The sequence below is a fragment of the Gymnodraco acuticeps genome, unplaced genomic scaffold, assembly GCF_902827175.1.
Source record: "Gymnodraco acuticeps unplaced genomic scaffold, fGymAcu1.1, whole genome shotgun sequence".
Lineage (NCBI taxonomy): Eukaryota > Metazoa > Chordata > Actinopteri > Perciformes > Bathydraconidae > Gymnodraco > Gymnodraco acuticeps.
Window position 1 is genome coordinate 638011 of NW_022992289.1, and position 26589 is coordinate 664599.

Below are 26589 nucleotides of genomic sequence, written 5' to 3' on the forward strand. Positions count from 1 at the left end.
AGTTGACTGGATTGAAAACATGGCTGCGGCCGAACGTGCAGCAAATTTACGGAAGTGAGGTATGTGTAATTCTTAAGCTACAAACGCTATTTAGAAGTATGCCTGCAGTTCGCTGCTTGTATTACAACAAATGACAAAACCTTAATTTATTGACCCTCCAAAAATGTCTGACCGGCATTGTTCGCAGTACACAAATACATCGGCAAAGTTATGCGCGGAACAATCAGCTAGCCTGGCTAGCTTCTACTCGGCTGCAGCAGCTAGCCGTGGTTAGCTGCTAACTGGTTACTAACTACCGTTATAGCACTGCTGTTAATCATGTCGCTTCTGTCGGTGTGTGAACTGGAAACCTCGGTGTAATACAATGTTAGTAGAGAACCCCTCCATTGGTTTGTGTATCATTGGTGGACTTAATGACTGTATCAGTTGTCGGGCTAGTTTAGCTAGCATGTTAGTGTCGCTCTCTCAGGGGCTAACAAACCGCCACGATTCTTCACTGCACGATGCAGTTTATGGGATAACTAGCAGAGGTTACGTTAGCCAACTTGGCTAACTAGTCGTTCATGAGAAGAACAAAACAGGCTTGTATACTGTTGTGTACTTGTTAGTTGGGTGTCACGGGAAGCGTGTCGGATAATATGTGAATTTCACGGGTGCAACAGTCTGCAGTTTGGTGTCTCAAGCGTTAATGTGATATATTTAGCCCTGGGAGCTAACGGTAAGTTAGTTAGCTAAGGCTAGTCCGTTAAACAGCAAGCTAACGTCCAGGTCCATCAACGCTCGCTTGGAAGTTGTTTGCTGCCCAGCTTCATGAACTGACTGTTTTGGTTTTATCCCAAACTTAAGAGTTCACCTGCTGTAAACTAGTGTTAACCCAGCCGACGGCACATGCAGCTGCAGCGCTGTCTAGTCTCCGGATTAACAGCATTCAACTTTTTAGACATTTATCTCTCGGCAGTTGATGAGCTGGGATGTTGTGATTTGAGCGTTTCTTTTCGTTGTGTAAACCAACAACACTTCGTGGATTTTTTGTTGCCAATAGGCCCTGTGGAAGTGTTGAACTACAGGTCAACAACCGAGATGAACTGCCCAACTAAACGGTAAACCGGCTCAAAGCTTGCTCCTCTCTCCTAAAAGCAATTTCTCAGCCTAAACTCAAGTGTTAGCTTAGCTGCTTCTCCAACAATAGTGTTCATCACACTGAGCTAGTAAGGTGTGTTGTAACTTGTGTATGTGTGTGTTTGCTTATGATTAACTGAGTTTTATAGCCATACAATGTTGTTGATAGAAAATGACCCGTGTGTAAGTCCTGGTCTGTCATGATAATAGTAAAGTAATCCGCACGTGTTAACATAACTTCACCTAACACACGCTTAGTGAAGTACAGGAAGTGGTTTGATTGAGAATTACAATCACACATGGGTACTGTCTGTCTGAGTAGCTGCACCCACTCATAACATATTCAGGCAATGACACCTTCAACATGTTTAAACTGCTGCCTATGAGCATACGCTGTCCTTGTCAGGATCAGAAGTTATACATGGCAAAGTACGTACATTCACTCAATGTGACTCAGGTTTTTTTGTGCTCTTATTGTACATACATAGAAATAAACACAAGGAAAATAAAGCTGGGCAAAAGCTAAACAATAACCATGTGGCTACTGTGCACAGATATAACTATGCTTAAACCATGTATTAATGAGCAATAACATGACATTTATAATCAAAACATTGCTCAAGAGCTATTTTGCAACTATTAGAGACTATCCCTTGTTCTATTGGGTTTTGGGATGGAAATTCAGAAATCAGTTAACAGGAACAATATATGTTTTTTGTTATGTTCTATGATCTCAAACAACCCAGTTAGAAAGTGTTCCTTAATGTGCGATGTCCCTACCAAATAATCGATACAATAAAGTCATTTATTCCTGTGACTAAAACCCCACACAAGAAGCTGTTGACACATACACAAGGGAGGATGTTATGTTATTACATAGACTGGACGTGCAATACATGGTATGTGCAAAATACGTCATATTTATTTATAGATTGTGACTGTGGACTTAAGTTTACTGTGCTCTAGTCAGGGGGTCCGCGGGGTCTTAAAAAGTATTAAAAGTTGATAAATCAATTTAGTGAAAATGAAGGCTATTAAAAAGTATTAAACGGCATTTTCCAAGGTATTACATTTAGTAGCTTGTTTTCAATAAGTATATAAATTGTCCAAAGAGGTTGTATTCTACAGTCTGCCTGAATGTAATCATGGCGTAGGTGTGTAGTGTGATTCTGTGTAGTTTATTGATGGCATCCCGTTGGATTTGACGTCATCTGAACAGGACATCGCACGCTCACTGCTTGATAGCGCGAAGGTCCGTTTACGCCGGTTGTTAAACAGCATCGTTATGGGGAAATGTAAGTCTGCGTCCAAATGGTTGGAAGATAAGGAGGAAGGACAATCAATACTGTATATAGTCAATGTGGGGTAAAGTGTGTCGCCAAGGTAACCGGTTAAAACTCCAAGTGGCTTAAAATGTATGGAAAGGGTCTTAAAAGGTTTTACATCTGACTTCAGGATTCCTGCATAGACCCTGCTACTGGAAATTACCCCTTTGCTGACTTAAACATTTGTAAACTCTTCTACTCCAAAATGCTAAAACAGTTTCTGTCAGGTACTTGCTGTGTTGACATGTTTTCCTTGAAAAGGCAGGGATAGTTTTAAACTTGCTCTTATATATTTGAATAGAAGTTATCACAGTCAAATGTTTATATGTGACACAAAATAAACACACAAAGGACCTTTGTGTTTTGTATCAGTAACTGTCACATACCCAGCAGTAAAGTGAAAACACAAATCAAAGCTGCTCTGTGGTCTGAAGCACTTGTTCACAACCTTCTTGGCTTTGACCCCTATAAAACAAAGCAATGTCTGTCTGTCACCTCTTGTCCGACATTATGGCCTTATTTTTAACATGATTTATGAATAGTCTACCAAAACAATGCTCTGTGTATACCTTTATTTTTATTTGAATAACTTTTTATAGGGGTACAAATAGTTAAAACGTGCACTATTTAATGGGGGAATTTAAAGAAGAAAACTGTGTAAAAAATAAATAAATAATTTTCCAGGATTCCAACAGTATCTATTTCTTTTACGTTTATTACTGAAGCTGTGATTCATGATTTGATTCTGATTCACGATAGCCAATAAAACTAAGTTTAAGAAAAATGAGCCAGTTTGTTAATTGTTTCCCGAAATGAAAAGTTCTTGTACTTTTAAGAGTTTGGACTTAAAAGAAACAGGCCTTTTTTAAACTCTTTATTTGATGACATGTCTCACATAACGCCTCATTCTTTAAAATTCCTTTGAGCCTACTCTTAGAACAGGTATTTGGATTAACGTAATAACTTGCTTTCCATTGTTTCATGGGCGCAAAGCTTATTGTGATGTTTCCCTGACAGGCACCTGAATGAGTTGTTTATGAATGGCTTTGTCAGCTGTGAAAACAATGTGTGGATTATCGGGACAAGGACGTGTTGACAAATGTTTCATAAAGCCGTACGGTAACCCCCTGATCATTTCAAAATAATGATTAGGTTTTTGACAGCAGGTCAGATGAGCAGACTTAATTAGTTTAGTCGATTGTGAGTCTAACAGTGAGTGCTCAGTCTGAATGACCCCCCCCCCCCCAGCTGCTCCCCCCTTTGTGTTTTTCTTTCTCTCTTATTTTATGCATGGCCAAATCACATTAGCTTTCTCAGCTGGAGTCTTTAGCGGAGTGTGAGTAATGTGTGCATGTGGTAGTGCTTGTTCCAGGTGACTATTATGTTTGCCCCCTGAAGGAATATTATCAAAATGTTCTTGTTGTCGTGTTAGCTTAGCACAGTGTAGGAGGAGAGCAATTGTCCCGGAAATAGCAACAAGGAGCTTTTAAAACGAATCTCTGTTTTGACAGGGCCACAGATTCATGTACTTTCACGTCCACATTGTTAATGGCTGTGATCTATTCTCTAATTTGTCATTTTCTGCAAAAGGACACCAAGTGAGATCATATTCCACTGAGTCACTTTATAATGACCTTTACCACGTTACATTTTATTGTCATCTGTTGTTTGATTCATTATTTTGTCTCGAGGATATTTGTTGCGAGTTGGTTTTGCTCGAGCGAAACCTGATCTGTAGCTACTCACGAGGAATATATATGAAGCAGATTCGTGTATGTTTTTTATTTAAAGTCCTTGAGCTTGAGGATTGCAGTCTCACGCTGGGGAGGTGTTTATTCAATCTCTTCGTGAAGCCGAAAACAATATTTGGCGTGATGTCTCCACTGACGGCAGGGGGAAGGATATTGTTACAGAACAGTGGAGAAGGCTCCTGTCAAAGCATTTGGTATTCACTCTGAAGAGCGACGAAGCAAGCGACGAAGGTAACCACCAACCTTTGACCTGGGACATGAGGGTAGCATTACCTTCAGGTCTGGACCATTTGGAGTATGCCTCTTGAAAGGAAAGTGCAATGGCTAAGCTGGTGATGGCTTAATCCTTAAGAGCAGGGTTTTGTTAGAAAATATGTTTATTTCCTTTCAATGTCCCAGACAGAGGGGGAAGAAACTGGAGACACGCGTTATTTTTCAGTTATTGGAACGGCCTTGGCTCTCAGAGGGCCCAGAGTCTTTTAGTCACAACATATTAGCTTTGATACATTGATTTGCATCTGCTTCACCTTTATGCAATGGATAGAATCAAAGTACTACAACACTGAATAAGCTTTATAACAATTGTATAAGCTTCTAATAAGTGAATCAAGTTGCCTCGATAGCAACAGTGTTTTCATTTTGAGAAAAGCAAAGGAGTGAAATGACAGTGAATTGTGTTTGCTTGAAGGCTCCCTGGTATTTGTGGATTATTTAGTATTCAATACATTTTCCAGAATTGAATACCTATTAGCATACCTGGTAGCATTACGTTTTATTGCCCCTGTTTACGCTGTAAGCCAGTGCATTTGGGTCAAAATGCACTTCGTCCGTGGAATACCTCAGGCGAATCTTTGTTGTGCCTTTTCTTTTTGCCTCCGGGGTTTAGAACATCACAATCAACTTCCTGTGGTTGTCCAAACTCTAAGCCTGTAAAGCTTTGTGTAGGATTGTTGTTGTTGGAGCTTTTCCATGTTAGTACATGTTGCTAAACGGTGGAAGGATTGCAGCCTGTTGGTCCTCTGGCACACCTGCTATTCAGAGAGAAACAGTCTGCAGTGTGAGATGACAGACCTGTTATCTGTAAGCATTACAGTGTTGCTTCTGTGTCAGAACAACATGATCTATTCTTTGTGTGACAGAACAAGCAGTAACCTCTGCGGGGAGGGGATAAATATGCCCTCAATAAAACATATATACGCATTTGATTTCGATGCAGGTATTTTACTCTTTTTTTACAAGTCATCTGCTTGACAGCTTTAGGGGCTTTTCCTTGTTTCAAATGCTCGCTGCGCAGCCGTCACCTTTATCTCCCGGGTTACCAAGCACATACAGATGAGATTCAAGCTGTGACATTTGTGAAATGAAAAGAGACTGTGATCGGTGTTGTTGGCTCGATGGAAGATCTGACCTTTTTTAATGATTATTTTGCAGGCTTTATCTTTTTTGTATAGTATGGGTGATGGACAGGAAAGGGTGAAAGAGGTGTACTACATTTAACGAAGGGACGTGGCCTGTGTGTTAAGGACTTAGTACAAAAGCACCTGCTCTAAGAAAGCCACCAAAGTGTTACTTGTTTTTTTGTTTAATAAAGAATATAGCAAAACAAACTGTTAGTCACCAATGCATTGCGTTCAGTAACAAACTAGTAATTATGTCAAGAGGTCACACATAATACATTTTTTTAACAACTCATTTATAGAGCAACAATCTTCCAGTATCCGACACAATCTATCCTGTATTTGAGGCACTGTCTGTAACACATTTCTTGTGCTACCCTCGTCATGCATGCTTGCTGCATATAATATCTTAAATGGCTATTTCCTTGCAGCAGTATATATGAGCTGCAATATTTCCCAAATAGATGCTCGAGAAAGAACAGTCAAAAAATGAGATGTGTCTTTATTGCGTAATGTTTTGTCTCTTTTTACTTTCTTCCGCACGGACCTGTAATAAGACATCTACTTTAGCCCGTGGACTGAAGCTGTTGCTTAGCTACAATGACAGGATAAATCAATACTCTCTGGTGTGAGCTGAGCAATGACCCAGGCCATATTTAACAAAGGCCTACCGGTGAACGCTTTTGTTTGAAACGCCCAGGGTTCCATTCATGAATTCATGTTTAGCATGCTTAGCAAGAGGCACCAATCAAACTTATAGTTGTTGCAAAGGTGGTGTCGTGATGTCTTAATTCAGCTGTAAATATTTGCATTCTTCAGTCGTGTTTTGGACCTAATGTGATGCATGTATCTGTTTGTTTTGCAGGTGCCCACATTCTGCTGCAGAGGAGAGAGCACCAGGATGAGGAGACTGTAGGCACCCGCCGTAGTATGGCCGCGTCCCGTTCCTCGCGTGTCACAAGGTCGTCAGTGGGGCTCAATGGATTGGATGAGAACTTTTGTGGTCGAACCCTCAGGAACCGCAGCATCGCCCAGCCGGAGGACACCTCGGTTTCTCCGCTGCCGAGGGCCCGCTCGCCCAAGAAGAAGCAGGACGGCAAGCAGGAGTCGAAACAGGACACCAAACAAGACGTTAAGCAGGACGGTAAACAGGACTCGCAGCAGGACACCAAGCACGAGGCGAAGCAGGACGCTCAGCAGGATGGCCAGCAACAGGCCTTGTTGCAGGAAAAGTTGACTGACTCGAATGCTTCTCCGGCTGAGGCGGAGCAATGGAACAGCACCAGGAAACGGAGCGTATCCTGTTTAGAAAAAGACATTAGTCCTGAGAAGTCGGAGAACTGTGACAGAGGGAAGGGCTCGCGGGACGCCTGTTCTCAAATCAAAAGGGCCAAGCGGTGCTCCCGATCCGCAGAGTCTCAGGGACACGACGAGGACTCCGAGCCTCTCACATCTGACAGTCCAGTGTCTGTCCCGGAGCCTAGCAAGGACAACAGTTGTGAGGATTTCCCCAGCCAAAACTCTTCTCCCGCCTCACCTGTCCACATTCAAGAGGAAGATGAGCCGACGGAGGGGAAGGCAGAGGATGGACACGAGGAGTGTGACGGGGCAACTCGGCCCCCCAATGCTCACAAGGCCTCCAATGGACTCCAGAAGAATAAAGCAGAGGAACCTAGCGCACTCACTGAAGAGCCGAGTGCGACCCCCCCCCTCTGTCTCCAACACCCCGTTGCTGTTTAACGGCAGTCAGACGGCAGCTCCCTCACCCCCCCACCCCGCTGTGCCTTGTAGAAACTCTGTCCCTCTGCAGGTGGAGGTCTCTGGCTCAGGGGAGTCGCCAGCCTCACCTGCACCAACGTTTGTTCCAATGGACCCTGTCCCCGAGTTGATAGTGGCTAAGGAGGAGGAGGTGGAGGAGGTGGAGGTGGACGTGGTGGGGGAACCGTTGTGTGTCTCTCACGAGGAGCAGGTGATCGAGACGGAGAACGACACCAACGGCCGGCCACTAACACCGCTGCAGGAAGCCACTGCCTCCACCTCCTCCACTAACATGAACATTAGTCCATTCAACAACAACAACAGCAACTCAGGAGAAACTACACCCCCTCTAGCAACAACCCCCTCCCCCACAGAGCCCGGGTACAACCCCTCAGTATCCAGCACGCCCCCCTCTTTCACAGAGCTCTATGAACACAGATACACCCTGCGGACTTCACCCAGGAGGGCAGCCACCGGTGGCAAGGCCTCCTCCTCCAAGCTCAGCTCTCCTCCTCGAGACAATGGTCCCCTGAAGGAAGAGGGGGAGGTGGAGCTGCAGGAGGAGGCCTGCCCTATGGTGGAGGAACCTGCGCCCTCAGGCTCTGTGGGCCCCTCTTGTGAAGGGCCGGTCTCCATGGCTGAGGACATTGTGGCCGTGGTGGCTAAAGAGGAGGACCAAAGCAGGGAGGTGACGAGGAGCCAGCCTGCTGAGGAGGAGGAGGAAGAGGAGGAGGAAGAGGAGGAGGAGCCAGATGTGTATTACTTTGAATCGGACCACCTGGCTCTTAAACACAACAAAGAGTATGTAGGAGCTCCCGGGGATTATGCTCTCTCCTAGGGCTGCTCGATTATGGCAAAAATCATAATCTCGATTATTTGGGTCAATAATTGATATCACGATTATTAAAAACGATTATCCATTTACTTTGAAAACATCCATTTATTGGAGAATTATTTTTTGAACAGTATGTTTTTATCAGTTGATTACCCTGAACTTTAAGTATAACTCAACTGAAAAACCAAACAAATAAATAATCGTTTTATTTCGATTACGTTGTTTTCGTAATCGTTGCAAGCCATAATCGTAAATGCGATTAAAATACGATTAATTGAGCAGCCCAACTCTCTCACACATGTTGATCTCTGTGGTCGTTCTGCTCTTTGGCTTTGAAGGAAGTCACTTCCGAGTTAATGAGCATTTGTTTGTGTTAAAAATGTGTTTTAAAAGTGCTGAAGTATTTTAGGGAAGCAGTTTATATACTTTGACTATGCTTGCATTTGTATTTATCATTAGAAGTGAATGATTCTGAACCACCCCTCAGGTTGGTTACGGTTACGGGCTATTTCCTACTATATTTGAACAATATTACATTTATAATACATTAAGAGAACTCAAGAGATCTTAAATGTTCTTCCACAGTGACAGTGTTGTACTTATTAAGGATCATTTATTTGTTCTTGACCTACAGCTTCAGAAGTTCAAATGAAAAGTAATCTTAAAGAAATCAATATTACCCTTTTGAAACTTCTTCTTCTTGTTCTTGTTCTTGTTCTTGTTCTTGTTCTTGTTCTTGTTCTTGTTCTTCTTCTTCTTCTTCTTCGTTATTTGTAGTTTCTCAGCGTCTAACTATAGCTCCCGTATTGCTCAGGTTTTACACTTTGTAAGCGTTTCATTTCCACCTTCTATCTAGAGCTGTGATTGTGTGAACCTGCTTTCCATATCCTAGGGAGATTGGATTTTAAAATGACTGATTGCCTCGGACCTGTCTGTTCGCAGTGCGATGAGTTATTTGACAGGAAAAGGGTTCCTCGCTGTGGGGTTTGTTCCGTGTTGTCAAACAGGATGGGATGTGTATGATGGTGGACAGGTCCCATGCTGAGCTCATTCAGGATGTATCTTCAGAGGAGGAGGGGGGGTGCAGCAGCTGAGGTCCCTTTGTCTTTGACACCAATATTAGTAAATGTGTTACATTTGGAGACTGGCTTCAGAGTAAGATTTCACTGCTCTCCGATTCCAAGTTTCTGTGACGTGCCAAGTTTTAGTTTCTGCTGAGCGAGGAGTATTTGAAGGCTCCGATCAATGCAGCAAGGAGTCATTTTTAAGGGAGCATGACTAGGCATTTTAGGGTTTGCTGAATATGGAGAATGGACATGATGATGATGATGTCTTTACAGGACAACTTTTATTTTCATGGTGCAGTTTTGTCCACTTGGACACAGTCCCCTCGACTGATTTCAAGCATCTACTTTATTCGAGCCAGCTTTTTATTTGTACCCTGTGGCTTTCAGTGGTATTGGGGCCCAGCAGGTGGCAATGGTACACCAGGTTTCTCCTCGGACACCTGGCGGGAGTCCAGAGAGCGGAGAAGCTGCGCCAAGTCCTCCTCACTTCCTGTAAACAGATGAATACACACACGGATCGTCTGTTCATCTGAGGAAGGCGGCATGCTTGCTGTTTTCTTTTGCAGAGATCTTGCGTTTGAGTCAGAGGGACTGTAGTACAGGAAATGTGCAGTAGTGGCTGCAGGGACAGATTTACAGCTTTACCGCAGTCAGTGATGCAGAACGAGGTCAGCAGAGCGCCACCTCGTGTAAAAGGGTGGTGTCTGTATCTAATGAAAGGATATGAGGTCAAGCACCGGTGACTTGTTTGAATGTTTTGCTTGCAGGAGTTTCAAACCACGGCAGCTGTTGAATACATTCTGTCCTGTGCATTGATTTTCATTCACATCCTGTTAGGGGGGGTTGATCCACTCTGAGCACTTTAGGTTAGGTTATAGCCATGTAGTAAACTGTCAGTAGTCAGTAGCACACTTAGTCACTGACAGCTCAGTTTGCAGCTCTTCTGTGGCCCAGAGGGTGTGAGAGGAAAGGTCAGACTTGTAAAGCGTGGACGACTCCTCAAGAGCTGCAAAACCCAGTGTTTGACACGCAAAGGTTTCGCTGTTGCTATGAAGACTGAGCTCAGTTACCGAGCAGTGGTTTAAGTGCATCTCCTCCACTTGAACTTTCACTTACCTTCTGCAGCTGCAATAGATGAGTTGATTATTTGCTAAAGGAGCAGCTGGTTTGAGACACATATTTTCTTTGCAAACTAAATGCCTTTTTTAAATGCGTATTTTGCAAAATAAGTGGAAAGGATTGGAGACGGTTTCATTTCTTGTGCAATGACTCAAAGCAAGGAGCATTCATTTTGGTTAGATTTCTGTGGCTTCGGTGCACAAAGTGAGCAGTGCTTCCGTCGTATGGATACTGATCTTGTTTTGGTTAAGCCATCAACAATTCATTTATATAGTGATGTAAAACCACATCTCACTATTTATTTATTTAAAAATATTATTTAGAAGGGATCTGTTTTGAATCCTTTAAAATCTGCACATTCTCTCCATCTGCTGAATGACTCGCCAAGGTTGACTTTTGTTTTGGTTCGTGATTTTAGTTTTCTTTTTGTTCTCTCTGCTAACCCTACCCGGCTTCAACCATAGCCACAAAATGTCAAAAATATAATTCTGGATAACATACTATTACTCCCTGCAAAGCTTGGCCTGTGAACAAATGCTTCCTCTGGGAATCAGGTTTTGGAACCGACATACAAACAGACAACCTTCTTACTGATGGTCTCGTTTGCATATATAGGTCATTTTCAGGCATCCATGTTAAAATGAGACCTTTTTTTTTTACAACCAGTTTCGTGTAGTCGCTTTTAGCCCTCAGCTCCATGATTGAATTATGCATCGTCTGGGGTCTAAAAGTTTGATGCACTGCAGCATTGCGAGTGTCAGGTTGAATAATGTAAGCCGTCCCTCCCTCCCACTGTTGTCTAACCGGGCTCTCCTGCATCTCAGTTACCAGAGGCTGCTGCAGACCATCGGGGTCCTCGAGGCCCAGCGAACACAGGCCATCCTGGACCTGGAGACGTTGGCGCGGCAACAGAGGGAGGCGCTCGCCGATCCCATCAGCTTTGTGGAGCAGCTGCAGAAACGGGTAACTAAACAGCAAAGTTTGAATAGCTATTAAAGGTCACCTATTGTGCAAAATCCACTTCTTCACGTCTCTTCTACATCAACGTGTGTCCCCTCTGTGGAAAGAGACTCTGAACGTTTCAGGAAAAAGATTCTCTCTCTTTTTGTCCTGATCCATTTCTATAAAAACCTGTCTGAAAATGAGCTGATCAGATTTTGGCCACTTTATGATGTCATAACGTTGTTTTGGCTTGAGTAACCATTAGCCAATCACCAACCAAGGTAACCCCCCCCCCCACATTATCACCTGAATCTCCTCCTAGAGCACCATTGAGTTCTTTCTAACCAAATGTCTCTCAGAGGGGCGTGGGGAGGGGCTCCTTATTTTCATCTAAAGTAACAGACAGAGAATCAGCACTTTGGAAACAGAGGGGATTATGGGTAATGCTGCAATGATTTGTTTGGTGTTTGGAGCCAAACATTTCAGAGACATGTTTTGTATATATCTGAGACCTGTAATATATTGATGAGAAACAGTATACTAGGAGACCTTTTTAAAGGAGTTCTTGTTCTTAGGTTTTTAGCCTGAGGGATACCTGGCTGCTTGAAACGCTGCTTGAATAAATATTAGGGAGCTTTTTATGATTCACTGCAGACCACTTCTCCTTTTCCACTGTATGACTCAGATTCTGTTCTGCACCTGTTCACAACTGAGACAGGATGTGCAGACTGTCTACCTTTCTCTCTTTCTGAATGCTCATGAATAAAATATGAAGGGAAATGAATTCGTACATTTGTCCACTCATGTAAATGCAAACACTGAACACAATCAGAACACCTGTTGCACGTGTTAAAGCGACGACCTGCTTAAATGTTATATTCACTCATTAGCGTATGGTAATTTGTGTGCAGAGAGAAGGATATCGTGCATTCAAACAAAAGAAAATCAAGTCTTGAAAAGCTCAGTATAAAGCCAGCAACCCAGTCTTTTGAATACAGATTTATAAATCACTAGAAGACAGACATCCGTGCTAACTTGATTTACGTTAAGCAATGCCTGGCGTTTGTGTTTTTAAAAAAGCATAAAGTTATCAGTACAAAACATAGTTAACGAAAGTAGAAAATGTTCCAAAACATAAGCACTTGTCTTAGTGTTTGCTTCTCATACATTGTCACATGTTCAACCTTGATGCAGGAAAGTTTAAGAAGTTAAAATGTGTTTTTAATAGGGCCGGGACTTTAACGCGTTAATTAAGATTAATTAATTACACAAAAATTAACGCGTTAAAAAAATTAACGCATTTTAATCGCACTTATTTTTGCACCGCGGAACGTTTCTCACTGGATGAGTTTCAGGCGTACCGATTATACTGGAGCACCAACTAACGTTCATGACTTCAGACAACAACAAACCACAGTGAACAACAGTGGGAAATGTTGTTTTAAAAAACGGACGGATGGAAGCGTCGATAAGAGCACGGTTGTGTGCAAATTATGCAAAAAGGAATTCGCATATCACCGCAGCACATCAAGCCTCAAGTATCACCTCAATGCAAAACATATAGCAGCTAGCGTGGACGTTAGCCTCTTTTATCGCGTTCACACCAAATTAGTTCATGAGAACCTTTTTACCCCCACGAAAGTCCCTGCTAGAGAGCAGAGAGCTGCTAGAGAGCAGGGACTTTCGTACGGCTCTCTTGTGAGAAAAGAGCTATATTTCTGATTGGCTGGGCGGATTGCAAACCACGCCCCGTAAAACTCCCAAAAAGTTTTGTGAAGCCGCCATTTTATTATCCTTGCATTAGCATTATTAGCATTAGCCCAGCGCAGAAACGCAGAGAGACTAACTTATGGCAACACAAAATAAAACATGGGAGCGGTGGAGATGAGGAGGTGTCGGCGTTCTGGCGATTTACTCGGAAGGCTGCTGGGACTCCCATGCTTCATTTGCCTAATCCACCCCCAGGTTCAAAGAGTTCTCATGAACCAAGTTCTCATGAACCTTTGTGGGAAAAGTACTGCGGTGTGAATGCGCCTAATGGTATACTAAAATCCATGTGAAAAAAATTGCTTCTCACTGTTCTTAGGTCAAACATTCATATGTGATTAAAAATGCGATTAATTTCGATTAATTAATTACAAAGCCTCTAATTAATTAGATTAATTTTTTTAATCGAGTCCCGGCCCTAGTTTTTTGTTATTTGTTAATGGATTTGAACCTTCTTGTGTCCCTCAGGTTAATTTGGGCTTGCCGCGTCCTCAGCGAGTCGTGCAGCTCCCTGACATCGGATGGGATCAGTACACCTCAGGCCTCAGCGACTTTGAGAGAGAGTTCTGCGACAAGAAGCGCAAAACCAGGCGGCTAAAGCTGATCTTTGACCAAGGCATGTTTACACCGTATATGCTTTGTCTTTGCGAATGCAGTTTTTCCCTTTCATTATCAAAATGAACAACTTAACGATTCTTCTTCCACTTAAAAAGTAGTAATTCTGCTTTTTTCCTCCCCTCAGGTTTGCCTGCCCGACCAAATAGTCCAGTAGAGCCCAAGAAGGAAGGCGAGTCGTCCACCATGTACTCGTCTCTGCCCACTAGTGACGCTCTGGAGAACAGCAGGCAAGCACAGGTATGGCTCAGCTGAAATAACACACACACACACACACACACACACACACACACACACACACACACACACACACCACACACACACCCCCCACCACACCACACACACACACTCTGCCGTGAATGTCTCCCAGTATATCATTAGTGCAGATGCAGCTCCATCCGTTTCTGTCTATAGCCGGTGAGTAACCGATCTCCTGCAGGTTGGCCTACAAATCATCCCGTTGTTACCTCATTACATGCGTAGGCCTCCTCTCACCCGTCGGGAGAGTTAAGCATGCAGCACATGTGAGCACAAAAGATGGTATCTATGGAAACATGAGGAGCCCGCCTCCCCCACACCTCTGTATAGGCAGTGAGGTTTCACTTTTGATTGATTGTTGGGATTAGACGGCGCCAAGCACTGAGCAAACAACTGGATTCCTTGTGTTGAACTGCCTGTTCATGTTGTGCCGGCACATTTGCATTCTCCGGGGTTACACTCTGACATCTCACAGGATTGTGTTTGTCAGTCTGAAGTGTTACTGTGTTTTCTGCGTTTTTCCCAATTTCCAGTCTCCTCTGACAGCCGGGCTTTGTGTGTCACACTGACGGATCTCTTTTAAACGGTATTTTTAACATGGCTGTCACTCATGTTTTCTTGTCAGTTGATCAGGGGGAGGATCTCTCAGCCGAACAAGTCCGACACCTTCAACCAGCTGTGGACGGTGGAGGAGCAGGTAGGTGTTCAATGCTGGGATGTATTTCCCAGATATTATAATATTGTTTTCTCACTTGGATTTCAGAAAATGAATAACTTCATAATAATAATAATAATACACTTTATTTATATAGCACATTTCCAATTGCTTTTCATAAAAACAGAACTCAATTAAATACAAAGAATTAAATTAATGTAAACCTTACAAAACATAGGAAGTAATATCAAACTAAGTAAAATGGTGAAACAGAGAAGTATAAAACAAAGAGTTGAATAAATAACAGTGATACAAAAATAAATAAAATCAAATAACGGTCATTCTCAAAAAGTGTTTTTTTAAAAGAGCACTGAGGCAGGTCACTCCAAAGTCCAGTTACTATCAAACATTTCTGTGATAAAATCATATAAAATACATGAAACACTAATGTCGCAATGCAGTATATTATCATCCATGCCTCAAATAAATTGTCTTTACATTGTTTTAATCTGTTGTTTTGTATATTTTGCTAGAAAAAACTGGAGCAGCTTCTCCTGAAGTTCCCTCCCGAGGAAGTGGAGTCCAGACGGTGGCAGAAGGTCGCTGATGAGCTCGGCAATCGAACAGCGAAACAGGTGACGGAGAGATGCCATTCAACGGAAGAAAATGCATGCTCGTTTGATTTATGCTCATTACCTGCTTTGTGTTTGCTCATTTAAAATTGATGTTTTTAAAATGACCTACACCTGAGTGCTAATGTGTCCTTGTGTTTTATTGGCACTGATACATCTGTGTGCCTTTTACTATTGAAACAGACTGTTACATGGCGTGTACCCTTTGCTAAAAGGCACAGACCCCCTGCCGGCAGCAGGATCGTACACTTGCGTGACCTCAATTACCTCGGTTGGAAATAATTAACACAGCCATTTTCCTTTCAAAACATTCCAGGTGGCCAGTAGGGTTCAAAAGTACTTCATCAAACTGACAAAAGCTGGTATCCCCGTGCCTGGAAGAACACCCAACCTGTGCATGTACACTAAAAAGGTATTTAAAGGTTATTTACTTACCAAACCGCTTAAGAGTTACTTAAGAGTTACTTAAGAGTTACTAATGGGGCTTTCTTTTGAATGTAAAAGGGACATGTTACCACTTCTCTCCAGGGCTATTTATCTGGATTATTGTTTTGTGAGATAATGAGTGTTGGAGATGGCAACTGTGGAGTAGCTTTAATAAAAAAAAAGAGACATTGCTGTTGAGTTTTTAAGATTCTCTTTTGGGACGTTTTGGGCACCGTAGTTCGATTATTTTTAGAAAAAAGGCAGACATCTCTACAGCCAATATCTCCAGAAATGGTCAGCTGTAACACATAAGATTGGAATATTATAAACTAAGGGCATCGTGTCATTTCTTATTTAATTCTGCATACTTTTGCGGGGTCTAAAAAAGTATTAAAAGTTGATAAATCAATTTAGTGAAAATGAAGGCTATTAAAAAGGATTAAACGGCATTTTCCAAGGTATTACATTTAGTAGCTTGTTTTCAATAAGTATATAAATGGTCCAAAGAGGTTGTATTCTACAGTCTGCCTGAATGTCATCATTGCGTAGGTGTGTAGTGTGATTCTGTGTAGTTTATTTATGGCATCCCGTTGGATTTGACGTCATCTGAACAGAACATCGCACGCTCACTGCTTGATAGCGCGCGAAGGTCCGTTTACGCCGGTTATTAAACAACATCGTTATGGGGAAATGCAAGTCTCCGTCCAAATGGTTGGAAGATAAGGAGGAAGGACAATCAATACTGCATATAGTCAATGTGAGGTGAAGTGTGTCGCCAAGGTAACCGGTTAAAACTCAAAGTGGCGATGAGGTCTTAAAATGTATGGAAAGGGTCTTAAAAAAGGTCTCAAAAGGAATTACATCTGACTTCAGGATTCCTGCATATACCCTGTATTATCATATTGATTGTACACATAATATAAAAAAAATATTTATAATTCACAATTGTTGCTTTTTAGTTGACTTTCAACACATTTAAAAATAAGTACATGTTTAAAGGGAACTGTTTGAATCTGCCTGCTCCTGTAACTCCACCTGTTCATCCCTCAGGCGTCCAGTAAGAGGCAGCACCACCTCAACAAGCACCTGTACCGGCCCTCCACCTTCCTCGCCTCCTACGAGCCTCCGGTCTACATGGATGAAGAAGACGAGCGTGCGGCGTATTACGGCAGCGTTCAGGACGCCTCGGCTGATGACTCGGTCAGTCACATCACACTAAACACTTTAACTGCATTGATTTCCTTTTATTATTTAAAGGTCACCTATTATGCAAAATCCACTTTTTCATGTCTCTTCTCCATCAACATGTGTCCCCTCTTCTTCATGTCTCCTCTACATCAACATGTGTCCCCTCTTCTTCATGTCTCCTCTACATCAACATGTGTCCCCTCTTCTTCATGTCTCTTCTTCATCAACATGTGTCCCCTCTTCTTCATGTCTCTTCTACATCAACATGTGTCCCCTCTTCTTCATGTCTCTTCTACATCACCATGTGTCCCCTCTTCTTCATGTCTCCTCTACATCAACATGTGTCCCCTCTTCTTCATGTCTCTTCTTCATCAACATGTGTCCCCTCTTCTTCATGTCTCTTCTACATCAACATGTGTCCCCTCTTCTTCATGTCTCTTCTACATCACCATGTGTCCCCTCTTCTTCATGTCTCTTCTACATCAACATGTGTCCCCTCTTCTTCATGTCTCTTCTACATCAACATGTGTCCCCTCTTCTTCATGTCTCTTCTACATCAACATGTGTCCCTTTTTCTTCATGTCTCCTCTACATCACCATGTGTCCCTTCTTCTTCATGTCTCCTCTACATCAACATGTGTCCCCTCTTCTTCATGTCTCTTCTACATCAACATGTGTCCCCTCTTCTTCATGTCTCTTCTACATCAACATGTGTCCCCTCTTCTTCATGTCTCTTCTACATCAACATGTGTCCCCTCTTCTTCATGTCTCTTCTACATCAACATGTGTCCCCTCTTCTTCATGTCTCTTCTACATCAACATGTGTCCCCTCTTCTTCATGTCTCTTCTACATCAACATGTGTCCCCTCTTCTTCATGTCTCTTCTACATCAACATGTGTCCCCTCTTCTTCATGTCTCTTCTTCATCAACATGTGTCCCCTCTTCTTCATGTCTCTTCTACATCAACAGGTGTCCCCTCTTCTTCATGTCTCTTCTACATCACCATGTGTCCCCTCTTCTTCATGTCTCTTCTACATCAACATGTGTCCCCTCTTCTTCATGTCTCTTCTACATCAACATGTGTCCCCTCTTCTTCATGTCTCTTCTACATCAACATGTGTCCCTTTTTCTTCATGTCTCCTCTACATCACCATGTGTCCCTTCTTCTTCATGTCTCCTCTACATCAACATGTGTCCCCTCTTCTTCATGTCTCTTCTACATCAAACATGTGTCCCCTCTTCTTCATGTCTCTTCTACATCAACATGTGTCCCCTCTTCTTCATGTCTCTTCTACATCAACATGTGTCCCCTCTTCTTCATGTCTCTTCTACATCAACATGTGTCCCCTCTTCTTCATGTCTCTTCTACATCAACATGTGTCCCCTCTTCTTCATGTCTCTTCTACATCAACATGTGTCCCCTCTTCTTCATGTCTCTTCTACATCAACATGTGTCCCCTCTTCTTCATGTCTCTTCTACATCAACATGTGTCCCCTCTTCCTCATGTCTCTTCTACATCAACATGTGTTCCCTCTTCTTCATGTCTCTTCTACATCAACATGTGTCCCCTCTTCGTCATGTCTCTTCTTCATCAACATGTGTCCCCTCTTCTTCATGTCTCTTCTACATCACCATGTGTCCCCTCTTCTTCATGTCTCTTCTTCATCAACATGTGTCCCCTCTTCTTCATGTCTCTTCTTCATCAACATGTGTCCCCTCTTCTTCATGTCTCTTCTACATCACCATGTGTCCCCTCTTCTTCATGTCTCTTCTACATCAACATGTGTCCCCTCTTCTTCATGTCTCTTCTACATCAACATGTGTCCCCTCTTCTTCATGTCTCTTCTACATCAACATGTGTCCCCTCTTCGTCATGTCTCTTCTTCATCAACATGTGTCCCCTCTTCTTCATGTCTCTTCTACATCAACATGTGTCCCCTCTTCTTCATGTCTCTTCTACATCACCATGTGTCCCCTCTTCTTCATGTCTCTTCTTCATCAACATGTGTCCCCTCTTCTTCATGTCTCTTCTACATCACCATGTGTCCCCTCTTCTTCATGTCTCTTCTACATCAACATGTGTCCCCTCTTCTGCATGTCTCTTCTACATCAACATGTGTCCCCTCTTCGTCATGTCTCTTCTTCATCAACATGTGTCCCCTCTTCTTCATGTCTCTTCTACATCACCATGTGTCCCCTCTTCTTCATGTCTCTTCTTCATCAACATGTGTCCCCTCTTCTTCATGTCTCTTCTTCATCAACATGTGTCCCCTCTTCTTCATGTCTCTTCTACATCACCATGTGTCCCCTCTTCTTCATGTCTCTTCTTCATCAACATGTGTCCCCTCTTCTTCATGTCTCTTCTACATCTCCATGTGTCCCCTCTTCTTCATGTCTCTTCTACATCACCATGTGTCCCCTCTTCTTCATGTCTCTTCTACATCAACATGTGTCCCCTCTTCTTCATGTCTCTTCTACATCACCATGTGTCCCCTCTTCTTCATGTCTCTTCTTCATCAACATGTGTCCCCTCTTCTTCATGTCTCTTCTACATCACCATGTGTCCCCTCTTCTTCATGTCTCCTCTACATCAACATGTGTCCCCTCTTCTTCATGTCTCTTCTACATCAACATGTGTCCCTTCTTCTTCATGTCTCCTCTACATCACCATGTGTCCCTTCTTCTTCATGTCTCCTCTACATCACCATGTGTCCCTTCTTCTTCATGTCTCCTCTACATCAACATGTGTCCCCTCTTCTTCATGTCTCTTCTACATCAACATGTGTCCCCTCTTCTTCATGTCTCTTCTACATCAACATGTGTCCCCTCTTCATGTCTCTTCTACATCAACATGTGTCCCCTCTTCTTCATGTCTCTTCTACATCAACATGTGTCCCCTCTTCGTCATGTCTCTTCTTCATCAACATGTGTCCCCTCTTCTTCATGTCTCTTCTACATCAACATGTGTCCCCTCTTCGTCATGTCTATTCTACATCAACATGTGTCCCCTCTTCTTCATGTCTCTTCTTCATCAACATGTGTCCCCTCTTCTTCATGTCTCTTCTTCATCAACATGTGTCCCCTCTTCTTCATGTCTCTTCTACATCACCATGTGTCCCTTCTTCTTCATGTCTCTTCTTCATCAACATGTGTCCCCTCTTCTTCATGTCTCTTCTTCATCAACATGTGTCCCCTCTTCTTCATGTCTCTTCTACATCAACATGTGTCCCCTCTTCTTCATGTCTCTTCTACATCAACATGTGTCCCCTCTTCTTCATGTCTCTTCTACATCACCATGTGTCCCCTCTTCTTCATGTCTCTTCTACATCACCATGTGTCCCCTCTTCTTCATGTCTCTTCTACATCAACATGTGTCCCCTCTTCTTCATGTCTCTTCTACATCAACATGTGTCCCCTCTTCTTCATGTCTCTTCTTCATCAACATGTGTCCCCTCTTCTTCATGTCTCTTCTACATCACCATGTGTCTCCTCTTCTTCATGTCTCTTCTACATCACCATGTGTCCCCTCTTCTTCATGTCTCTTCTACATCACCATGTGTCCCCTCTTCTTCATGTCTCTTCTACATCAACATGTGTCCCCTCTTCTTCATGTCTCTTCTACATCAACATGTGTCCCCTCTTCTTCATGTCTCTTCTACATCACCATGTGTCCCCTCTTCTTCATGTCTCTTCTTCATCAACATGTGTCCCCTCTTCTTCATGTCTCTTTACATCACCATGTGTCTCCTCTTCTTCATGTCTCTTCTACATCACCATGTGTCCCCTCTTCTTCATGTCTCTTCTACATCACCATGTGTCCCCTCTTCTTCATGTCTCTTCTACATCACCATGTGTCCCCTCTTCTTCATGTCTCTTCTACATCACCATGTGTCTCCTCTTCTTCATGTCTCTTCTACATCACCATGTGTCCCCTCTTCTTCATGTCTCTTCTACATCACCATGTGTCCCCTCTTCTTCATGTCTCTTCTACATCACCATGTGTCCCCTCTTCTTCATGTCTCTTCTACATCACCATGTGTCCCCTCTTCTTCATGTCTCTTCTACATCACCATGTGTCCCCTCTTCTTCATGTCTCTTTTACATCACCATTGTCCCCTCTTCTTCATGTCTCTTCTACATCACCATGTGTCACCTCTTCTTCATGTCTCTTCTACATCACCATGTGTCCCCTCTTCTTCATGTCTCTTCACATCACCATGTGTCCCCTTTCTTCATGTCTCTTCTACATCACCATGTGTCCCTCTTCTTCATGTCCTTCTACAATCACCATGTGTCTCCTCTTCTTCACTGTCTCTTCTACATCACCATGTGTCCCCTCTTCTTCATGTCTCTCTTCTACATCACCATGTGTCCCCTCTTCTTCATGTCTCTTCTACATCACCCATGTGTGCCCCTTTCTTCATGTCTCTCAATGTCTCTATCCTACATCACCATGTGTCCCCTCTTCTTCTGTCTCTTCTACATCACCATGTGTCCCCTCTCTTCATGTCTCTTCTACATCACCATGTGTCTCCTCTTCTTCATGTCTCTTCTACATCACCATGTGTCCCCTCTTCTTCATGTCTCTTCTACATCACCATGTGTCCCCTCTTCTTCATGTCTCTTCTACATCACCATGTGTCCCCTCTTCTTCATGTCTCTTCTACATCACCATGTGTCTCCTCTTCTTCATGTCTCTTCTACATCACCATGTGTCCCCTCTTCTTCATGTCTCTTCTACATCACCATGTGTCCCCTCTTCTTCATGTCTCTTCTACATCAACATGTGTCCCCTCTTCTCATGTCTCTTCTACATCACCATGTGTCCCCTCTTCTTCATGTCTCTTCTACATCACCATGTGTCCCCTCTTCTTCATGTCTCTTCTACATCACCATGTGTCCCCTCTTCTTCATGTCTCTTCTACATAAACATGTGTCCCCTCTTCTTCACGTCTCTTCTACATCACCATGTGTCCCCTCTTCTTCATGTCTCTTCTACATCACCATGTGTCCCCTCTTCTTCATGTCTCTTCTACATCACCATGTGTCCCCTCTGTGGAAAGAGACTCTGAAAGTTTCAGGAACAAATATTCTCTCTCTTTTTGTCCTGATCCATTTCTATAAAATAATAACAAAGGCTCTGAATTAGCCCTGAGAGAAAAAATGCTAATGCACTTAGCACTGAACTCACGGTAAAATACCCTTATTACTTATCGGATCTGCACAAACAAGATATCGATTAGCAAGCTGAGATTCCACAGATTCCAGAAATATAAGTATCATCACTGAGCGACCAGAACTCGGGAAGCAAAACCAGACATCACACAACGTAGCTTTAGGTAGCAAAAACGGCCAATTTGTCTTACCTTTTGCTGTTTCTGATCAAAAGTTGTGTTCAATGGCATTAAAACGATAAAAACGCTTTATTAATTGGAAGGTTAATCCAATGTGTCTGTGTCACTTTGAAATGATTACTGATAATCCATAATTCCATTTTTATGTCAATAACGGAGATTTCACATTAGCTGCTACGAGAGTGTATGACAGCTTCCGGTAATGGGCATTCTGGCTGCACATCACTCATTCACCAATGGGTAATGTTTAGATGGATTGTAGGAACTTCCCCTCAATTCTATTGGCTCTAGCGGTTAAAAAGAGGTGTCAATCATCAAAATCGACCGATGGGTTCCAGAGATATGGAAAATGCACCCAAATGACCCCAGAAGTGTTTCTTTCTTCTAAATCTCTCTAAAAAGGTCATCAATCTTGATACAGGGTACTTATTATATGTTATAGTTTGGATTTCTAAAGCTTTTAGTCTACTATCCCATCATTCAAGGCTGGTTTTCACTATAAGTCATGTTTTTGTTTTGGACCGAAACTATAATTTACATTCTTTTACCATGTTCAATCTGAATTTACTTTAAAATAAAAACATCTATATTGATTCTGACTTTTCTACATCCAACTCACAGGTTTATCATTGCTTTGAGAAAAAAGATCATTAATTTACCCCTTTTTAGAAGTGAAGATATAGTCAATTGTTCTGGGAATGTCATTTTCGAGCCTGAGACCTGAAAAACAGGCTCGGGTCTCAACAGGTTAAGGAAACGGCAGTCCATGCGCAATTAATAAATGAGTTGCTAAGTTCAATACAAAGGCTTATTGTCATATACACAGCAGCTACAGTGTAGTTATAGCAATGGAAATCTTCAGCCCCAGGTTCCTCCAACAATGCAGCATAAATATAGACCAAGGTGGAGGAAGTGAACTATGAACATGTGAAATACCATAAAGTGCAGAGTTTAGGCTCACAGAGATATGCATGACTAACTTTAAAATATATATGAATCATTCAAACTAGCTGTGAGCTGTATGATAATGAGAGGGGAAAGCTGCATGTTATGTACACAGGAAGCTTGATTTATACCTGACAAGTCTATTTAAATCCAGATGATATAAAACAACTGCTCCCTTTCATCCTGCCTGACTGTTCCCTCTTTAATTGAAACACCTTTTGGTGAAATAAGGCATTTGATCATGACTTTCTCCCTACGTTAATCACTGCTGCGTGTTCTGTGAAAACCGGCTCAATCAGCAGGAGGTCCACCCAGCCATTTCCATTTGAACTGCGCGACTCCTGATGCTCGCCATTACCAGAGCTGACATTTCCCTTCTCCACCCTTTGATGGCAGCGACCTTTAAGTGAAACGGGGTCGCTGCGCCCTGCTGAGAACACAGGCTGCTCCACCAGCCATTAACAAACCCTCCGACCGACACTGCCGTAGGAAGTAAAGCCACACAGGGCTGCAATCATTTCTCACCTCACAGCGCAGTGCTTTACTTTGGCCGAGTTCGCAGGAAGAAAATAATATTTCAAGTTTCAAGGCTTTTATTGTCATTCGTACAGAGCTACAGTGTAGTTATGTCGATGACAATCTTAGGTCACAGGCTCCTCCAACAGTGCAACACAATACATCAGAGAAAATAGTGCAATAAGAGTCTATACAAGCTCATGCTTCTGCAGATTCTCACAGAGCCGTTTCCTGTCAAGACCTCGACGTGCAACTTGGTGATGCCTAGCACTCATCATGTCTCCTGTCTTGTTTCTTTCTGTATGTGTATATTGATGAATGTTTGTTTGTTTCTTCCCTCCCACTCAGGATGAAGAGACTATACCTGTGGAGTTGAGAAACTTGCCGGAGTACAAAGAGCTTTTGGAGCTGAAGCGACTGAAAAAACAGACGCTGCAGGAGATCCACGAAGACAAGGATGAGATGCTGCACGTAGGATTCAAGGTGAACACTTTGCACACTTCTGTTGTGTACTGTACAACACACTAGGGCTCTCCCGAATACCATTTTTCGGGCTCCGGATATTCGTTCTGCGCGTAGTCATCAGCAGCGAACCGCTTAGACACGTGTATTTCGGTTTATTCACAGCATTCTTTTTGTTATTCTACAGTATTGTTGTTTTTTATAGTTATTTGTTAATGTAACCCAATTTGTGTTCTTTGAAATTGAAAAGAATATCGCATTGTGTTTGTTACTTTCGTTGCAGTTGTATATGTCTTAAGTGTAATTTGGCTTGGCTTCCTATTTGTGGACATGCTTTTATTTTGAAGGAGAGTTAGTGCAGTTGACAGGAATTTGTTGTTGCTATGGAAACAACGTGACGGAGATTAATGGAGAAAAAGTAATATCTACATATAAAGACGGAGAAAAGTAAACGATAACGTTTATGGTTAAGTGTTAGCACCCCCCGAAGAGGCACAAGCTCTTACGTTGATATTGGAGATTTCAATACATTTAAAAACAAAAAAGAACAAATAACGAAATTGAAACCCGAATAGTACTCCAACGAACGAATATTCGGATATTCGGGTACAGCCCTACAACACACCAACATTTTTATACATATTACTGCATATCATATACCACTGCTGTATGAGAGGTAACTAAATGACAGGGTCACAGGAGAGACTATTATTTGGCCAACAGGGACGAAGTTTGGGTCCAGTTGCCAACTATGCATTCATTCTCACATTTCTAAACATGGTACAGTGTGTTTTAAAAATGACAGAATCCACCCTAGAGTTACTCAATTTTTTTAATGGGATGTTATATATCCCACAATGCAGCACACAACGAAATAGAGGAAGCTTTGAACTAGTAGAAAACTGTGGAAATAGTTACAGTTTGATGGATATATAATACTTTATATTATAGTGCTACTGTAGTATTTCCATATCCAAATGACTACGTTATCCATGACGTGATGACAGGCAGTCAAGACATTCAAATGTTATTTTCCAGTGTTTGCTAATCACTGTTATTCATGAATGAATGAAAGAATAGTTGAATGCTGTTCTGAAGATGTGTTTGTTTTGTGCAGTGTGACGTCTGCGGCATGGATCCCATCCAGGGAGTGAGGTGGCACTGTCAGGACTGTCCGCAGGACAACTCTGTCGACTTCTGCTCCAACTGCTCCGACTGGTGAGATCTTCTTCCTCAGCCGCCAGAGAAAAAACCCACAAAACAACTAGCAGTTTGAATTGGACAAAACAATAATATAAACCTAAAATTGATAATAATTTGTCTACCATAAGAGATGTTTTTATGGTTCAAACTGTGGTCACTTTCCCTTTTGAATGTGCAATGTTGAAAGTGACGCCTTGTTATGGCAGCAAATTATTAACTTCTCTGGATTAACCGTAAACAGTCATTCCTGTCTTGTTGTTTAACGTTAATCGTTTTTTTATAAAGAAAGAATGACCATCTGGTAGGGTTAATTTATAATAATAATAATAACCCTTTTCCTAATGCTCAAAGTCGCTCTAAATTTAAGCTGATATGGATCCATTGAAATGTGCTCGATCTAGTCCTTAGGGTGGCTTGCAGCATCCCTAACTTATCATATTATACTCTAATGGCGCGTTTCCACTGCAGGCCTCGCTCGGCTTCGCTCGGCCTCGCTCGGCCTCGCTCGGCCTCGCTCGGTTGGGTTAGGCCTTATTAGGCCCGGCTCACTTTAATGCTGCGTTTCCATTACAGTTTAGGAACTGGGGCAGTTACTATAGTAACGCAGTGTAGGCGGAGCCGTGACGTCATCTTCAATGAGAGCCCCAGAAAAACAACACAGTCGTTAGCTCTTGCACTCAGAGCTCACAGCTCTTCATATTTGTTCAGAAACTTGACAAAAGTTAAACAAGTACAAACCACAGACTGCCTGTGTCATGGCGAATACAGTCGCTGGTTTATTTATGTCTGTATAGGCCGTTGCTGTGAGTGTGGACGGTCGGAGCATATATAACGTTAGCTTAGCCAAGCTACATTTAGAAAACACGCATTAATTCATGGTTTTTACTAACCGGTATCAGTATGTTGTTACCTATTTTGAAACGTGTATTACAATTAAATCACGGTCAAATATGTTCATCTTGTTGTAGTTGTAGCCCCCTTGCCAGCGATTCTCTCTCTAGTTTAGCATACTCAGCCCGACTCAGCCTGGTTGTTCCTGGCCCTAGAACCACGTTTTAGTCGGGCCAGAGAAAAGGTGAAAAAGTGGCCCCGGGCCAAAACTAGGCCAAGTGGAAACGCAACCAAAAACGGGCCCCGCACGACTCGGCACGCTTAAAGCGAGCTACCCGCTACAGTGGAAACGCGCCATAACAGTACATGATATTTCAGAGGGGTATAGATGGAAAAGATGTCCAGTTGGATGGACACAGCCC

At 42.6% G+C, this 26589-nt stretch overlaps 1 protein-coding gene across 1 annotated transcript in view; it reads left to right on the top strand.

Moving 5' to 3' along the window:
- The first annotated feature begins 17 nt into the window (after nt 1-17).
- zzz3 (zinc finger, ZZ-type containing 3) overlaps nt 18-26589 on the top strand; it is a 28170-nt gene continuing 1598 nt past the window's right edge. The window contains 12 exon segments of the mRNA XM_034207721.1: nt 18-54; nt 6458-7296; nt 7298-8151; nt 11196-11334; nt 13549-13696; nt 13823-13935; nt 14579-14650; nt 15142-15243; nt 15557-15652; nt 16717-16866; nt 24020-24154; nt 25251-25351. Coding sequence (XP_034063612.1) covers nt 6523-7296; nt 7298-8151; nt 11196-11334; nt 13549-13696; nt 13823-13935; nt 14579-14650; nt 15142-15243; nt 15557-15652; nt 16717-16866; nt 24020-24154; nt 25251-25351 — 2684 coding nt within the window. The 5' untranslated portion in view covers nt 18-54; nt 6458-6522.